Source organism: Callithrix jacchus, chromosome 10, assembly GCF_049354715.1.
Source record: "Callithrix jacchus isolate 240 chromosome 10, calJac240_pri, whole genome shotgun sequence".
NCBI lineage: Eukaryota > Metazoa > Chordata > Mammalia > Primates > Cebidae > Callithrix > Callithrix jacchus.
In genome coordinates this window covers 131500684-131518718 of record NC_133511.1, presented here as the reverse complement: position 1 = coordinate 131518718, position 18035 = coordinate 131500684, and the positions used below count along the sequence as shown (strand labels likewise).

The following is an 18035-nucleotide window of genomic DNA, read 5'->3' as shown; positions in this document are numbered from 1 at the left end:
CCCAATTATGCAGGTCAGATACTGGGTTTGATGAATGCTTCGAGCTCATAAAGTGCTGCTTTTTTTTTTTTTGAGCCGGAGTTTTGCTCTTGTTACCCAGGCTGGAGTGCAATGGCGCGATCTCGGCTCACCGCAACCTCCGCCTCCTGGGTTCAGGCAATTCTCCTGCCTCAGCCTCCCGAGTAGCTGGGATTACACGCGCCACCATGCCCAGCTAATTTTTTGTATTTTTAGTAGAGACGGGGTCTCACCATGTTGACCAGGATGGTCTCGATCTCTTGACCTCGTGATCCACCCGCCTCGGCCTCCCAAAGTGCTGGGATTACAGGCGGGAGCCACCGCGCCCGGCCTTACACTACTTCTTGGCTTCTGAAAACTGTTCAGCTTGCCTGGTTTACAGTTTGGTGAAGGCTGGGGACATACAGCGCAGCCACACCACTAACTATGCTGGAAAGAACCAGACCTTACCTGCGCCTAATACATAATTAAAATAACTCACCGTGTTCTACACCGAAATTAAAAATGGTCAGGAGTTGTCATTATAACATGTAATTGAGACTACTGAAAATAGATTTACATGCAAGGTGTGTGGGGAGAGTAAAATGTGGTTTGGTAAAAGATTATAACAAGGCAAGGGAAGGTAAACTTTTTTGTTGCTGTTGTTCTCTGAGGTGAATGAAGGGGGAAGGTAAATTTCTACCTGAGTTTAGAGGGTTAAAGGCTGTTTAAAAGCTAAAGGTTTGAACAAATTGTGGAAGGGTTATAAATAAAAATTCATCTCATAAAAGAAATTTATATCGACCCAATTCAAAAGGTTCTAATTTGCTTCATCCATAGATCGAACGATGGAATAAAAGCACCACAAGGTCTTCTTGACAAACTACCCTGATCTTTTACAAAAATCTGTAAAGGGTTATAAAAGGTTTATAAGAATCTCACCTTGTGGTCAAACTGATTAAGATTGGATTGATTTGTCTGTAAGGTTTCATTTTAAAAATTGAGGTTGACCGTAATGGTAAACTGATACAAGGGTGAAATCTGGCTTTTTCTCTCAAACAAGATCTTCGTGTAATGAAACACTTTTGTTTGCCTTGTGAATAAACTACTGAAAAAGAAGGGAAGGATAACAGACAGGCTCTTTGGAAAAACAAGTCTTCCCTATTTATTTATTTATTTATTTATTTATTTATTTATTTATTTATTTATTTTTTGAGACGGAGTTTCGCTCTTGTCACCCAGGCTGGAGTGCAATGGCGTGATCTCGGCTCACCACAACCTCCGCCTCCTGGGTTCAAGCAATTCTCCTGCCTCAGCCTCCTGAGCAGCTGGGATTACAGGCACGCACCACCATGCCCAGCTAATTTTTTGTATTTTTAGTAGAGACGGGGTTTCACCATGTTGACCAGGATGGTCTCGATCTCTTGACCTCATGATCCACCCGCCTCAGCCTCCCAAAGTGCTGGGATTACAGGCTTGAGCCACCGCGCCTGGCCCGGCCCTCTTAATGAGTAAAAACTTTTGCTTTTTTAAAAACTTGAGTCATCATTTTGGCTATATGGATGACTTACAGTAACCTGAAATTCTATTAAATGTTTTTTGGGGAGGGTTGTTTTTGTTTTTGGTTTTTGAGATGGAGTCTTGCCCTGTCACCCAGGCTGGAGTGGCGTGGCACAATCTTGGCTCACTGTAGCCTCTGCCTCCACCTTCTGAGTATCTGGGATTACAGGTGTGTGCCACCACCCCCAGCTACTCTTTTAGATTCTTAGTAGAGACGGGGTTTTGCCATGTTGGCCAGGCCGGTCTCAAACTTGTGACCTCAGGTGATCCACCTGCCTCAGCCTCCCAAAGTGCTGGGATTACAGGCGTGAGCCACCGCGCCCGGCTGCCTATTAAGTGTTTTAAGACATGTTTAGTTACACAGAATGATGAAAATAAGGTGGCGTTTGATCTTCAGGTTATATTTTAGTGAGTAACATTAATATGTGTTCCAGAATGGCGCGCGGTTTCCAAAACCCTGATATCTGAGTGTTCCGTCGTGATCACGGTTCTCGTGCGAGGCTATCGCAGACCACAGAGGTGGCCACGTGAGGCCATCGCAGACCACAGAGGTGGCCACGTTCCTTTGTCGGTCGTGCTTTAGACTGTGCTACCCTAGGGTGCTCTGACGTGCAGACAATTGTCTTGTTTTGATTCTCTTCAAAGGATGAATGAAGAGAGCACGGATCGCAACTTGGGAGACCGAAAACAGGCGCTGACCCCTGAAGTCGCCTCTTCTGACTCTTTTGCTTGGAACACGCTGATCCTTTGTTTTCCAGCATCAAGTGGCTTTCTCAGTTGTGGAGTGAATCGACCCGTGACCTCTGACTGCAGCTCAGAAGAAACAAAAGGGATGGGCCGTCAGACCCCAAATGGTCCTGCAGATGAGCCTTGGATGATGGCCCCCTTTCTCCAGGAACCCTTAGATAGGCCTCGAGAGAGACCTGGCTGCGTTTTCCCAAAACGATGGCCCCGTCAGCATGAGGAGTTAGAGTGGCATCGTCCCTGTCCTAATGGCAGTTAGATGGAGCTCTTCAGAGGTGGCGTGACGGCAGCAGCCCATCCAGAGTGGCCACTGCCAAGACGCCACTCAACGGAGCAAATGGGAGCCCCGACCCACCCAGCCCCAGGGCCTGAAATCTGCTGTCATTCGGGGCCAGAAATTTATCTACACACCCTGGCTTGCTTGGTAACTTCTGGAAAGTCAGTAGCCTGTGGGGCCTCAGTTTCCCCACCTGTAAGATGGAAGGTGTGATAGCGCTGCCCTTCTGGAATTCCAATGAGGATTAAGAACAGAGTAGGAAGGCGGGGTGCGGTGGCTCACGCCTGTAATCCCAGCACTTTGGGAAGCCGAGGCGGGCGGATCACGAGGTCAGGAGTTCGAGACCAGCCTGACCAACATGGTGAAAACCCATCTCTACTAAAAATAAAAAAACATTTTTTTATTTTTTGCTGGGCATGGTGGCACGCACCTGTAATCCCAGCTACTCGGGAGGCTGAGGCAGGAGAATGATTTGAACCTGGAGATAGAGGTTGTGGTGAGCTGAGATGGTGCCACTGCACTCCAGCCTGGGCAACAGAGCAAGACTGTCTTAAAAAATATATACATTAACAGCAACAAGAGTAAGAATGAAGTGTTTGGTGGTGCCGGCACACCAGGACCCCAGCCCAGGCACCTGAGGGAGGCTGCATCCACCTGCACCCAGCAGTGCAGGGCACTCACGGTTGGGCGGTGGGAGGGGCAGGTGCTTTTCATCCGCCCCCCACCGCGACCCAGACACCAGCCATCACCTCCTCAGCCCTATCTGCCCCCTCCCTGCCCTTTACTTGATTCTCCATCTGGAGGCTGCTGTCCTCCTGAAGAGTATCCAGGGTATCAGCATCCTGCTGTCAGACACCACTCTGCTCCTTTTGGGCTCTTCAGGTCCCTTTGGGGACCGCCTGTCTGGAGGGCAGCTACAGGGTCTCCGGAGCCAGAGGCCTCTGCTGCACCAGCCACCTCGACTAGCATCCTTACTTGGGGGCTGCTGTCTGTTCACTGTGCCCCACCAGGCCCTGACAGACCCTGGGAGAGCCCCCAGATGTGCCCTGCCTGTCTCAGACACACACACCCTTGCCCAGAGCCTTGCCAGGGGCTTAGGAAGAGCCCAACACGTCCAGTGAGCCACAAATGCTGGATGGACAGATGGACAGGCTGACCCACAGGCCAGCAGTAGGTGGGGTGTGTGCAGATGAAAGGGCCCCCCCCAAGAGCCTATGGGGGCCATACCCCTCAGCCACCTTTCAGGCCAAAGGCCAAGGCTGGAGATCTCAGAGCTGTTCCAGCACCCGGCCACACTCCAGAGGGTGGGGGTGGTGCCCACGGGCAGCCCCGTAGGTTCCGCGGAGCGGCTGGGCCCTGGGCCAGACTTGGCTAGAGCCCAGCTCGGAAGGTTTGCAAGCGTGGGTGCTAACAGGAAGCACCAGGACGGACGCTTGCCTCTGGGTGAGCTGTGTCCCCACACCAGGTCCATCACCCACCCAGGCACTGGGTGCCATCACTGGGTGCCATCACTCCCCGAGGCACTGCCCGCCTCCCCCCTCAGGCGCTGGGACCGGAGGCCGCCTCCCGAGTCTCTATGCGGCAGCACACTCCTCACTTCGGTTTTGAGACTGTTTTGCTTTTAACATCCTCACGCCTTTCTGCCCAGATTCTCCCTCTTCTGTTCCTCAATCCGCCCACCCCACCCCCTCTGCCCTGGAGGTTTGTCTTCTGTGCCCTCCCACAACTCCAGGCTGGCACCTGGGCCAGCCCGCCTTCTCCGAGAGCCTCCCGTGCCCCATGCTGAGCCCACCGCCCGCTGAAGGCCTCCTGTGCCCTCTCCTACCTCCTCTTGGAGATGATAGACAGGCCACCCGCCACCTGGGACCCATCGAAGAGCAGCGCTCACTCACTCGCCCTTCGAGGCTCCCAGCTGCCAGGCTGTCAACCTGACGGTGCACCAGAGCGGCCTGAGGCCAGATGCAGATTCCAGGCTCCAGGGACAACCGCCTCCTCCAGGGCTCCTGGGAGAGTGAGACATTCAGGGCTGGTCACAGGGTCAGACAAGACTCCTCCGGGCCTGGGCTGGAGCTGTAGTGACAGGCCCGGCCGGCATCGCATCCCTCTGGCCCTGCAGCAGTGAGCGAAGGTGCGCCCAGGTGCCCGGCTTTGCCAAAACTTCCCAGCTTTGCCAAAACTGCCTGGCAGGGACCACGCATCCTCAGGGAGGCAGCACAGCTCTGGGGGGGCACCTGCAGCCCTCTCTGCCAAGGGGAGGAGGGAAGGTCAGCAGAATCGCAGGCCACAGGCACCAGCATTCCCATCCCGGCTCGGGCCGCACGGAAGCCCCTCCACGGCGCCCACTCGTGAGCCCTACGGACTGCCGGGGCTGCAGAGATCCTCCAGGCCGGCTTCCCTGTCAACAGGGCCAGCCTGGACTCGGCAGGGCCCCAGGTGGGCCTGGGGTGGACCTGGGTGCAGGGCGGGCCCCAGCCCGTGCCAGGTACATACCTCAGCCCGCTCTGCGCCGCACCAACTTGTCTCCCAGGATTTTTCCACACAAAACCCGTCTCCCAGGGAAGCAGCCAGTCTGATGTGCTGGGCGTTCCCACCCCGCCCTCCGGGGCCCCACAGTCCTGGCCCGACGCAGAGGCTGCCCCGAACGCTGGGCCGGGGATGGAGCCCAGGACACCTTGGCCATCCACAGTGGCCTCTGGGATGAGCTGGGAGGCTGGTGGGGTCCGGACCACAGGCAAGGTAGGTCTTCCACCCCCGCCCCTGGCAGCCCCAGCCCAGCCTCCCCATCCTTTCAGAGGCCTCCCTTCCCCCTCTAACTCCCAACACTGACCTCTGACTCCCACCCTCCAGTTTCTGCCCCATCAGCACTGACCCCACCCCCACACCAGACCTCTGCCCCCAGCCCCACTAGGGCAAAAGTCTTCAGGGGACGGGGCTGGGTTAAGGGTCTGCCCTGGAGGAGAGCCCAGAGCCAGAGTCCAGGGTCCGGGGAGAGGCACAGGCTGTCAGACGAGCTCCTGAGGGAAGCCGGAGGGGGATCACAGATGTTCAGCTCCCACCCTCAGCCCTCCAAGGCTTGCCCCCCACCCCCATCTACCAGGGCCTGTCCCAGAGCCCTCCTGCGGCCGCACTGGCTGTGGTGCTCAAGGGAGATCTTCCAGGCAGAAGCCTCGTTTGATCTGGGCCCCCATCCCCACCCACTCTACCCTCAATCCCTCTCCACCCCAGCCTCCGCTCCCCCAGACCCCCTGGCACCCCCATCCCCACCCACTCCAGCCTCACTCCCTCTCCACCCCAGCCTCCGCTCCCCCAGACCCCCTGGCACCCCCATCCCCACCCACTCCAGCCTCACTCCCTCTCCACCCCAGCCTCCGCTCCCCCAGACCCCCTGGCACCCCCATCCCCACCCACTCCAGCCTCACTCCCTCTCCACCCCAGCCTCCGCTCCCCCAGACCCCCTGGCACCCCCATCCCCACCCACTCCACCCTCACACCCTCTCCACCCCAGCCTCCGCTCCCCCAGACCCCCTGGCACCCCCATCCCCACCCACTCCAGCCTCACTCCCTCTCCACCCCAGCCTCCGCTCCCCCAGACCCCCTGGCACCCCCATCCCCACCCACTCCAGCCTCACTCCCTCTCCACCCCAGCCTCCGCTCCCCCAGACCCCCTGGCACCCCCATCCCCACCCACTCCACCCTCACACCCTCTCCACCCCAGCCTCCGCTCCCCCAGACCCCCTGGCACCCCCATCCCCACCCACTCCAGCCTCACTCCCTCTCCACCCCAGCCTCCGCTCCCCCAGAACCCTCTGGCACCCCCATCCCCACCCACTCCACCCTCACTCCCTCTCCACCCCAGCCTCCGCTCCCCCAGACCCCCTGGCACCCCCATCCCCACCCACTCCAGCCTCACTCCCTCTCCACCCCAGCCTCCGCTCCCCCAGACCCCCTGGCACCCCCATCCCCACCCACTCCACCCTCACACCCTCTCCACCCCAGCCTCCGCTCCCCCAGACCCCCTGGCACCCCCATCCCCACCCACTCCAGCCTCACTCCCTCTCCACCCCAGCCTCCGCTCCCCCAGACCCCCTGGCACCCCCATCCCCACCCACTCCAGCCTCACACCCTCTCCACCCCAGCCTCCGCTCCCCCAGACCCCCTGGCACCCCCCATCCCCACCCACTCCACCCTCACACCCTCTCCACCCCAGCCTCCGCTCCCCCAGACCCCCTGGCACCCCCATCCCCACCCACTCCAGCCTCACTCCCTCTCCACCCTAGCCTCCGCTCCCCCAGAACCCCCTGGCACCCCCATCCCCACCCACTCCACCCTCACACCCTCTCCACCCCAGCCTCCGCTCTCCCAGAACCCCCTGGTTCTTCCCCACACACCCACTCCTGCCCCAAGCCTGGCGGGCCAGGTCCCTCTGAGTCAACCCCCTGGGGCAGCCCCACCCACTGCACCCTGACTCATGTGCTGGGAACAGCCTCTCAACCCAGGGCCTGGAGGACAGGAGCAGAGTGGTGCCAGGGTCCTGGGAGCCAGAGGGGGTCGATCCAGCTCTTTGGAGGCCTCTGTGGGGGGTGAGGGGGTCCTGGGGGTGAGTTCCAGGGTCTGCAGGCCTAGAGGGAGGGCCGGTCCATCCACAGGCTTCCTGGTGGGGAGGGGCTCACTGGGTTCTGAGGACCAGGGCCAGGGCTCCATGGGGTCCCGTTGGACCCTAAAGCTCCACCCCTCCAGCCTTTGTCCTGACCCCTGGCACTGACCCCTGCCCCCCCTACACACTGTCTCCTGCCAACCCTACCTCGGCCTCATCCCTGCCTCCCCAGCAAGGCTGGGCTACCATGGAGGCTGCCTGGTCCTCAGAGCTCCCACAGGCCCTAGACCCCGCGGGGTGGGACAGCTCCCATTCAGGCTGGGGGTGACGGGACATATCCCCTGAAAGCCCCTGGCCCTTCCCCGATACTCAGGACACAGGGGGCCCCTCTGTCCAACCCCCACCACAAAGGGCCCAGTCTGGCCTTTACAGGCCAAGAACAAGGAGGACCCAGGCCGGTGGCCCAGTTGTGGATGGGAGAAAAGGAGGCAGGAGGCCAGGCTGGGACCTGGGGCCATGCAGGCGGGGCCTGTTCTTCCACCCAAATTCCACCTTAAGCAGGCCGCAGCCCCTCCCTCCCACCTGGCCAGGTGTCCCCGCCCCCAGCTGTGCTCGGGGCTGGGCAGGCGTCTGTCTCCAGGCGGCTCTGGGTGAGGCCGGCGGGGCGGGGACTCCGGGGAGAGGGCCTCGAGGGACAGGACGGAGTGAAGACAGTTGGGTTCAGAGGCGGCCGCCAGGCCCAGGCCCGAGGACGGCAGGCGCCCACCGCCATGCAGGATGGTAACTTCCTGCTGTCGGCCCTGCAGCCAGAGGCTGGCGTGTGCTCCCTGGCGCTGCCCTCTGACCTGCAGCTGGACCGCCGGGCCGCAGAGGGGCCAGAGGCCGAGCGGCTGAGGGCAGCCCGTGTCCAGGAGCAGGTCCGCGCCCGCCTCCTGCAACTGGGGCAGCAGCCGCGGCACAACGGGGCCGCCGAGCCCGAGGCCCAGGCCGAGACAACCCGAGGTAGGCCACGGCCGCAAGGCGGGTGCCAGGCGGCGGGGACGGTGGGGCAGTGGGACGGTGAGAGGGCAGAGGCCTCGGCGGGCCAGCTCCAGGGTTCAGCTCCTGACTCACCCAGGCCTCACACTGAGTCATGCACCCCGCCCCAACGGGCGTGGGGAGAAGCCGTGGGTGGGGCGGCCTCATACAAGCATGGATCCCGGGGTTCTCCAGATGTGGAGCCTGGCTGGGCCCCACCTGTGCCCAGCCTTGAGCCCTCCCTGTGGGGGGTGACGGGAAGGCTGGCACCTAGCAGGTGGTCCAGGCCCCTGGGTCGGGAAACCCCGAACACACCCTCACCTGGCCCAGGCAGCACAGGCTCACACAGGGTCTCAGGACACCCAGACACCCACGCTCCCCCAACACCTCGTGGGAAGAGCAGAGCAGGAAAGCGGGGAGCGGTGGGGACGCCGCAAGTCCTGGAGGGAAGCCAGGCCTGTCTGGGCCAGGGGCTCCCTGAGGAATTAGAGGGGAAGGCCGGCTGGAGTGACCCAGATTTCTCTGTGGGGACAGCAGGTGGAGGAGCACCCTCGGTGCCGGCCAGGCCCACCCGTGGCGGAATCCTGGCCCCGCTCAAGCGAGTGTGTGTGTGCCAGTGAGAGCAGGTGACAGGCTCACACACACACTGGGAGTAGAAGGCAGTGGCTCTAGAAATGTCCTTTGCCACGCTACAGCAACAGGGATTAAGGTTAGACAGTGAGATGAACCTCCCAGAATGCCAGGGACCCAGATGCCAGTTGGTTGTGGTCCACTTGGTGTTTAGAGGGGCCTCCCCAGGACTGGCCTCCAGCCACTGGCCGGGGGAAGTGACAGTCGCCCAGCAGAGGGGCCAGCCCTGAGGCCTGGACTGAGGGGTCCTCCCTCCCTGGAACTCAGCCTTGCTGGTGACCAAGCTGGGTGCCCAGGGGTCATGGGGTGGAGGAGGATAAGGGAAGGGTTAATTACCACCCGGCTATCCTGCCAATTAGAGGGAGGTGAATTATAATTGGGGGGTGGGGGCGAGGTCTCTAGGCTGGGGCGTGCCCCCACTCCAGGCTGGGCCTCAGGAGCGTCACAGGGTTAATAGCCCCTGCCCAGAAGCCCCATTAACCAGGATGGGTGAGGCCCCTGATGTGGGGTGTCCCGCACAGAGCGTCCAGCTCTGGGCAGAGCTGTGGGAGGCCATGGCCCCCTTCCCACACCCCACCCTGAGTGCCTCAGCCAGGTTGCCCTGCCAGGCCCTCTCATGCCCCCACCGCCAGCCTGTCCACTCTGCCCACCCATGGGTTCCTCCTGATGCCCAGTCACCATCCACCTGTGGGACCCTCACTCGCCGCCCACTCTCCACTCTCCACCCAGCACTCTCCATCTTTTCAACACTCACAGCGGCCCCCCTGCCCTCCTCCTGCCCATCACTCCATCCTCCCCCCAACCCCCACCATTCTCCTGCCCCTCACTCCATCCTCCCCCCTCCCCCCGCCCTCCTCCTGCCCCTCACTCCAACCTCCCCCCTCCACCACCACCATCCTCCTGCCCCTCACTCCATCCTCCCCCCTCCACCACCACCATCCTCCTGCCCCTCACTCCATCCTCCCCCCTCCACACCCACCCTCCCCCTGCCCCTCACTCCATCCTCCTTCCTCCACCCCCACCCTCCTCCTGCCCATCACTCCACCTCCCCCCCCCCGCTCTCTGCCCTCCTCCTGCCCATCACTCCATCCTCCCCCCTCCCCCCACCCACCTACCTGTCTGTCCACTCACTGTGGGGCTGGGCTGATGCAGCTGCCCTTGGCCTGTGTGCGGCTGGATGGGATGGGTGTGGCCCCTGCCTCGGGCTCTGCCAGGTGGGAGAGGGCACTGCAACAGGACATACTGGTCTAGAGAGACAGGGCACTCTCCGGTGACTGGGCACAGATGAGGTCTGGGCACAGGAGGAGCTCAAAAAAAGTCAGTGTGGGCCGGGGCAGACTAGGATGGCTTCCTGGAGGAGGGGGCCAGGTGCTATACCATGGCAGGGATTGGACAGAGAGTCCCTGGCACATTCCCCAGGGACCAGGAGGTCAGAGGGTGAGCGCATCTGCCTTCTCCGGTAGAGGAGGCACAGCTGGGGGGTGGGCTGTGGAAGGTGGACCACCAGGCTGACAGGTGAGGAGATCAGGACATGGCAGGAACGGGGAGGCACTGGCCCCCGGGCCCGCCTGGCCTCCCTGCCCGGGACTGAGGCTGCTCCCAGGGTTGTGAATGGAGATGGACTGGTGGAGAGGAGGCAGGAGGCCAGTGAGTTGCTGTCTGGCAGAGCTGGACTCCCACTGTCCCTCTCCGCAGGTGCATCCAGGGGGCAGTACCACACCCTGCAGGCCGGCTTCAGCTCTCGCTCTCAGGGCCTGAGTGGGGACAAGACCTTGGTGAGTGATGGCCCAGCCTGGGGGGGGGCAATCTGGGCTCTGCAGTCTGGAGAGCGGGAGGCTCTGCAGCAGGCTGGGCACAGGTGAGCCAGGCGCGTCCTCACTGCCCCCTCCACCCACAGGGCTTCCGGCCCATTGCCAAGCCACCCTACAGTCCAGCCTCCTGGTCCTCCCGCTCTGCCGTGGACCTGAGCTGCAGTCGGAGGCTGAGTTCCGCCCACAACGGGGGCAGCGCCTTTGTGGCCGCTGGGTACGGGGGTGCCCAGCCCACCCCTCCCATGCCCACCAGGCCTGTGTCCTTCCACGAGCATGGTGGGGTTGGGAGCAGGGCCGAGTATGACACGCTGTCCCTGCGCTCCCTGCGGCTGGGGGCTGGGGGCCTGGACGACCGCTACAGTGTGGTGTCTGAGCAGCTGGAGCCCGCGGCCACCTCCACCTACAGGACCTTTGCCTACGAGCGCCAGGCCAGCTCCAGCTCGGCCCGGGCAGGGGGGCTGGACTGGCCAGAGGCCAGCGAGCTTCCCCCGAGCCGGACCATCCGTGCCCCTGCTATGAGGACCCTGCAGCGATTCCAGAGCAGCCACCGGAGCCGCGGGGTAGGCGGGACAGCGCCTGGGCCCGTCCTGGAGCCTGTGGCCCGAGCACCATCTGTGCGCAGCCTCAGCCTCAGCCTGGCTGACTCAGGTCACCTGGGGGACGTGCGTGAGTTCAACAGCTACAGTGGCCACCGAACCCTGCAGAGGCTCAGCAGCGGGTGAGGGGCTGTGCCTGGCACAGGGAGGGGGCTTCTGCCATGGCCCCAGCCTGAACCCAAGTTTAGCCTGACCCCTGACCTCTGACTCCTGGCTCTGCAGTTTTGATGACATTGACCTGCCATCAGCAGTCAAGTACCTCATGGCTTCAGACCCCAATCTGCAAGTGCTGGGAGCAGCCTACATCCAGCACAAGTGCTACAGCGATGCCGCCGCCAAGAAGCAGGTGACCACCCCTGACCGCCCGCTCACTGCCCCCAGGTGACCACCCCTGACCACCCGCTCACTGCCCCCAGGTGACCACCCCTGACCACCCGCTCACTGCCCCAGGTGACCACCCGCTCACTGCCCCCAGGTGACCACCCCTGACCACCCGCTCACTGCCCCCAGGTGACCACCCGCTCACTGCCCCCAGGTGACCACCCCTGACCGCCCGCTCACTGCCCCAGGTGACCACCCCTGACCGCCCGCTCACTGCCCCCAGGTGACCACCCCTGACCACCCGCTCACTGCCCCCAGGTGACCACCCCTGACCGCCCGCTCACTGCCCCCAGGTGACCACCCCTGACCACCCGCTCACTGCCCCCAGGTGACCATCCCTGACCACCTGCTCACTGCCCCCAGGTGACCACCTTTGGGGCTCCACCACCTCCCACTGACCTTTGCTCCCTGACCACCCCTCAAGATCCCCAGGCTGACTGGGCAGACCCTACTCTGTCCAGAGCCCCCTCATAAAGGAAGAGTAGGAGAATACAATGTGGATATACCTGTATCAGCCACATATACCTATACAGACCTGCATCACCTCCATACCCTATACAGATCTGCACCACCTCCGTAGCCCTGTACACACCTGCATCACCTCTGTACCCTTGTACACACCTACATCACCTCCATAGACCTGTGTACACACCTGCATCACCTCCGTAGCCTTGTACACACCTACATCACCTCCGTAGCCCCGTGTACACACCTGCACCACCTCCGTAGCCCTGTACACACCTGCATCACCTCCGTAGACCCGTGTACATGTGCATCACCTCCGTAGCCCCGTGTACACACCTGCATCACCTCCGTAGCCCCGTGTACATGTGCACCACCTCTGTAGCCCCGTGTACACACCTGCACCACCTCCGTAGCCCGGTGTACACACCTGCACCACCTCCGTAGCCCCGTGTACACACCTGCACCACCTCCGTAGCCCCGTGTACACACCTGCACCACCTCCGTAGCCCCGTGTACACACCTGCACCACCTCCGTAGCCCCGTGTACACACCTGCACCACCTCCGTAGCCCCGTGTACACACCTGCACCACCTCCGTAGCCCCGTGTACACACCTGCACCACCTCCGTAGCCCCGTGTACACACCTGCACCACCTCCGTAGCCCCGTGTACACACCTGCACCACCTCCGTAGCCCCGTGTACACACCTGCACCACCTCCGTAGCCCCGTGTACACACCTGCACCACCTCCGTAGCCCCGTGTACACACCTGCACCACCTCCGTAGCCCCGTGTACACACCTGCACCACCTCCGTAGCCCCGTGTACACACCTGCACCACCTCCGTAGCCCCGTGTACACACCTGCACCACCTCCGTAGCCCCGTGTACACACCTGCATCACCTCCGTAGCCCCGTGTACACACCTGCACCACCTCCGTAGCCCCGTGTACACACCTGCATCACCTCCGTACCCTTGTACACACCTGCACCACCTCCGTAGCCCCGTGTACACACCTGCATCATCTCCGTAGCCCCGTGTACACACCTGCACCACCTCCGTAGCCTTGTACACACCTGCACCACCTCCGTAGCCCTGTACACACCTGCACCACCTCTGTAGCCCCGTGTACACACCTGCATCACCTCCGTAGCCTTGTACACACCTGCACCACCTCCGTAGCCCTGTACACACCTGCACCACCTCTGTAGCCCCGTGTACACACCTGCATCACCTCCGTAGCCCCGTGTACACACCTGCATCACCTCCGTAGCCCCGTGTACACACCTGCATCACCTCCGTACACCTGTGTACACCTGCATCACCTCCGTACACCTGTACACACCTGCATCACCTCCAGCTCCCTGCACACACCTCATCACCTCTGCACCTCTGTATACACCTGCATCACCTCCGTAGACCTGTGTACACACCTGCATCACCTCCGTACACCTGTGTACACCTGCATCACCTCCGTACACCTGTGTACACCTACACCACCTCCAGCTCCCTGCACACACCTCATCACCTCTGCACCTGTGTACACCTGCATCACCTCCAGCTCCCTGCACACACCTCATCACCTCTGCACCTGTGTATACACCTGCATCACCTGCATATCCATATCTATACACCTGGACATATCTACACACATGTATCTAGTCTGTTCACCCCATATCCCTGTGCCCACAGGCCCGCAGCCTTCAGGCCGTGCCGAGGCTGGTGAAGCTCTTTAACCATGCCAACCAGGAAGTGCAGCGCCACGCCACAGGCGCCATGCGCAACCTCATCTACGACAATGCAGACAACAAGCTGGCGCTGGTGGAGGAGAACGGGATCTTTGAGCTGCTTCGGACCCTGCGGGAGCAGGACGATGAGCTTCGCAAAAACGTCACAGGTGCTGCCTGGCCCCTCCTCCTCCCAGCCTTCCTCCACCTGCCCTCCATCTGTCCTCCCTCCTCCACCTACACCCTCTGCCTGGCCCCATTCCTCCTGTCCTGTGTCCCCCGACCTGTTCTCCCTCCTCTACCTCCAACTCCTCTGCCTGTCCCTTCCTCCGCCTGACCCCTCTTCTGCCTGTTCCCCTCCCTCCTCCGACTGTCCTTTCTCCTCCGTGCTGGCCCCTCCACGCCATACGGCTCCCCTCCATCCTGCTGTTCAGCCCTTTGCTGGCTGTTTCTACTTGGCCTCCACTCCTGCCTCTTTCCTGGACCCCTGGTCACCCTGTTCTGCGGCTGAGTCTTCTGGTAGCTACCTCCACCCCAAGCCCGCTCACACCCCAACCAGCTCGTCCCCTCTTGCTTGGTCCGAGCTCTGTCACCCCAGATGCCACCCCAGGGTCTCCCCAGTGGGGCTCGTGAATGAGGCACAGAACACAGGGCCAGCCCTGGGGAGAGGCAGGACCTCCTCGCACCATCCTCAGAAACGCCCAGGGGGTTGGAGGGCTGACGCTCACAGCAGCCTCCCCCTCGTCCAGGAATCCTGTGGAACCTTTCATCCAGCGACCACCTGAAGGACCGCCTGGCCAGAGACACTCTGGAACAGCTCACCGACCTGGTGCTGAGCCCCCTGTCGGGGTCTGGGGGTCCCCCACTCATCCAGCAGAACGCCTCAGAGGCGGAGATCTTCTACAACGCCACCGGCTTCCTCAGGTGCGCGGCCTCGGCAGATGGGTGGGGGCCGCAGGCACGTGTTGTCAGGGACCCCGCCTGGCCCGGCGCCCACAGCCCCACACACTGCAAGGGGCGCACTGGGGGTGGGGCGAGCAGGGCCCAGGGTGGGACGGCATCGTGCTCAGGGCCTCTGCCCAAAGCAGGGCCTGGGCCTGGGGGTCCCTGGGGGGCTCTGATCTGCCTCTGTCCCCAGGAACCTCAGCTCAGCCTCTCAGGCCACTCGCCAGAAAATGCGGGAGTGCCACGGACTGGTGGACGCCCTGGTCACCTACATCAACCACGCCCTGGACGTGGGCAAGTGCGAGGACAAGGTGAGGTCCGCGCTGCGGAGGGGGGCCCGTGGCCCTCGACGCCGCCGCCCTGACCCGCGCCCCTGCCCGCAGAGCGTGGAGAACGCGGTGTGCGTGCTGCGGAACCTGTCCTACCGCCTGTACGACGAGATGCCGCCTTCTGCGCTGCAGCGGCTGGAGGGCCGCGGCCGCAGGGACCTGGCCGGGGCGCCGCCGGGCGAGATGGTGGGCTGCTTCACGCCGCAGAGCCGGCGGCTGCGCGAGGTGGGCACCGGCCTGGGCGGGGCGTGCGGGGTGGGCGGGCACCGGCCTGGGCTGGGCGTGGGGAGTCGGTGGGCACAGGCCTGGGTGGGGTGTGGGGTGTGCGGGCAACGGCCTGGGTGGGGCGCGGACACCAGCCTGGGCGGGGCGTGTGGGGTGGGCGGGCACCGGCCTGGGCGGGGCGTGGGGAGGGGCGGGCACCAGCCTGGGCGGGGCGTGGGGAGGGGCAGGCACCAGCCCGGGCGGGGCGTGGGGAGGGGCGGGCACCGGCCTGGGCGGGGCGTGGGGAGGGGCGGGCACCGGCCTGGGCGGGGCGTGGGGAGTCGATGGGCACAGGCCTGGGTGGGGCGTGGGGTGTGCGGGCAACGGCCTGGGTGGGGCGTGGACTCCAGCCTGGGCGGGGCGTGTGGGGTGGGCGGGCACCGGCCTGGGCGGGGCGTGCGGGGCGTGCGGGCACCGGCCTGGGCGGGGCGTGGGGGTGGGCGGGCACAGGCCTGGGCGGGGCGTGGGGGGTGTGGGTCCGACCCCGCCCCGCTGACCCCGGCCCCGCCCCGCGCAGCTGCCTCTCACAGCCGACGCGCTCACCTTCGCGGAAGTGTCCAAGGACCCCAAGGGCCTCGAGTGGCTGTGGAGCCCCCAGATCGTGGGGCTGTACAACCGGCTGCTGCAGCGCTGCGAACTCAACCGGCACACGACAGAGGCGGCCGCGGGGGCGCTGCAGAACATCACCGCGGGCGACCGCAGGGTGGGCGCACCCCCAGACCCAGGGGCTCCCGAGAGTTCATGCTGCGGGGGGAGGGGCAGGAGAGGAAGGGGGAGGGGAGGAGGCAGGTGGTGCCTCGGAGCATCTGAGGCCAGCGACCGGTGGGCAGGCCTTGGGCCTTGGGAGGACTTAGGTTTTGCCCTGAGTTTGAAGGGAGGCACCTGATCCTGCCTGGGCTGACGCCCCTGGCTTTGTCCCTGGGGGCAAAGGCAGAAGCAGAGCCCCCACCCCCCGGGGTGGCAGGAGGATGCAGGGACCCCAGGGTGGCAGGATCCCCCCAGGTGAGGGTCTGAGGCCTCCGGTCACCGCGCGTGCCTCCCTCCCTCCCTCCCTCTCTCCCTGCAGTGGGCGGGGGTGCTGAGCCGCCTGGCACTGGAGCAGGAGCGGATCCTGAACCCCCTGCTGGACCGCGTCCGCACTGCCGACCACCACCAGCTTCGCTCGCTGACCGGCCTCATCCGAAACCTGTCTCGGAACGCGCGGAACAAGGACGAGATGTGTGAGTCGAGCAGCCCCGTTCCCGCCCCGCCGTGTCCACACACGTTACGGGGGCTCCCGGCCACTCCACAGGGAGTAGACAGGCACGCAGCTCCCTGGGGGAGGCAGGGGACCCCCAGTGCCCGGGTGGCTGGAGTGGGGAGTAGACGGACCCCCGACCTCCCGCAGCCACCAAGGTCGTGAGCCACCTGATCGAGAAGCTACCGGGCAGCGTGGGTGAGAAGTCTCCGCCCGCCGAGGTGCTGGTCAACATCATAGCCGTGCTCAACAACCTGGTGGTGGCCAGCCCCATCGCCGCCCGGGACCTGCTCTACTTCGACGGGCTCCGAAAGCTTGTCTTCATCAAGAAGAAGCGGGACAGGTGGGGGCCGGCCCTGCCCTGCAGCAGCCCAGCCAGGGGGCTCTCCGGGCCCCTCCCAGCCACCTGCTTTCTGACTGTGTCCCCTCCTGACTTCCCTCCACCCTCAGCCCTGACAGTGAGAAGTCCTCCCGGGCAGCTTCCAGCCTCCTGGCCAACCTGTGGCAGTACAGCAAGCTCCACCGAGACTTCCGGGCGGTAGGTTCCCTGAGCCCAAGGCCAGCAGGAACGCGGGGCATGGGACGCGGGGGAGGGTCAAGGGAACCCACGTGGAGCAGTCGGCGAAGAGGCCAGTGGGTGGATGGAGGCCAGGAAGGCAGAGAGGAAGTGTCTAGGCCACACTCAGCACACTGCAGGATGGACAGAGGGCGGAGGGCCACACGGGCAGGCAGGCAGGGTGGACAGAGGGCGGAGGGCCGCATGGGCAGACAGGCAGGGTGGACAGAGGGCAGAGAGCCACACGTACAAGCAGGCAGGGTGGACAGAGGGCGGAGGGCCACAGGGGCAGACAGGCAGGGTGGACAGAGGGCAGAGGCAGGGTGGACAGAGGGTGGAGGGCCGCACAGGCAGACAGGCAGGGTGGACAGAGGGCAGAGAGCCGCACGGACAGGCAGGCAGGGTGGACAGAGGGCAGAGGCAGGGTGGACAAAGGGCGGAGAGCCGCACGGGCAGACAGGACATGACTTTGTGCCCTCTCCTCTGTAGAAGGGCTTTCGAAAGGAGGACTTCCTGGGCCCATAGGCAAAGCCTCCTGCAGGAGAAGGTGATGTGACCCAGCATCCGAGGGACAGACTCAGCTCCGGGCTGCCTGACTCAGCCCAGCCTCGCAGAGAAGGCTGATGACCAAGGGGCCCCTTGCTGGGACCCCTGTGTGCACCTTTGAGGGTCCTGGGCCACCAGGAGGGACAGGGGCTTATAACTGGGGACTTGGCTTCCGCAGGGCAGGGGGTGGGGCAGGGCTTGAGGCTGCTCGGGTGTGTGGGGTGGTGACCCAGTCACACTGACAGAGGTGGGGCTGGCCGTGGCCTGGCAGAATCTTGGGATAGCCAGCACTGGGAATAAAGATGGCCATGAACAGTCACTGCCCTGCATCCTTCCATGGCTGGCCTGACCCTGTGGCTGG

General features: G+C 63.3%; 1 protein-coding gene and 1 long non-coding RNA gene across 4 annotated transcripts; one reads left to right on the top strand and one right to left on the bottom strand.

Annotated features, from left to right (window-relative positions):
- Positions 1 to 1937: 1937 nt before the first annotated feature.
- Positions 1938 to 5118, bottom strand: LOC118145578 (uncharacterized). Of its 2 annotated transcripts, XR_013523651.1 has the most exons (3): positions 5069 to 5118; positions 3009 to 4581; positions 1938 to 2364 (listed from the first exon to the last, which is right to left on the bottom strand). It is a non-coding gene; the product is annotated as an uncharacterized LOC118145578 (long non-coding RNA). The 2 variants fall into 2 exon arrangements; XR_008474892.2 differs by having other exon boundaries at positions 3009 to 5118.
- A 71-nt stretch (positions 5119 to 5189) lies between these two features.
- Positions 5190 to 17993, top strand: PKP3 (plakophilin 3). 2 transcript variants are annotated; one of them, XM_035263955.3, is made up of 14 exons: positions 5190 to 5314; positions 7979 to 8174; positions 10515 to 10594; positions 10717 to 11348; positions 11449 to 11572; positions 13763 to 13967; positions 14547 to 14721; positions 14936 to 15053; positions 15126 to 15296; positions 15853 to 16038; positions 16402 to 16555; positions 16723 to 16915; positions 17023 to 17110; positions 17618 to 17993. In XM_035263955.3, exons 1-14 carry the CDS (start codon positions 5234 to 5236, stop codon positions 17651 to 17653), a joined length of 2439 nt encoding a protein of 812 aa, XP_035119846.2. In that variant the 5' UTR covers positions 5190 to 5233; the 3' UTR covers positions 17654 to 17993. The 2 variants fall into 2 exon arrangements, with proteins under 2 accessions (XP_035119846.2, XP_078198012.1); XM_078341886.1 differs by lacking the exon at positions 5190 to 5314 and having other exon boundaries at positions 7848 to 8174.
- The last annotated feature ends 42 nt before the right edge of the window (positions 17994 to 18035 follow it).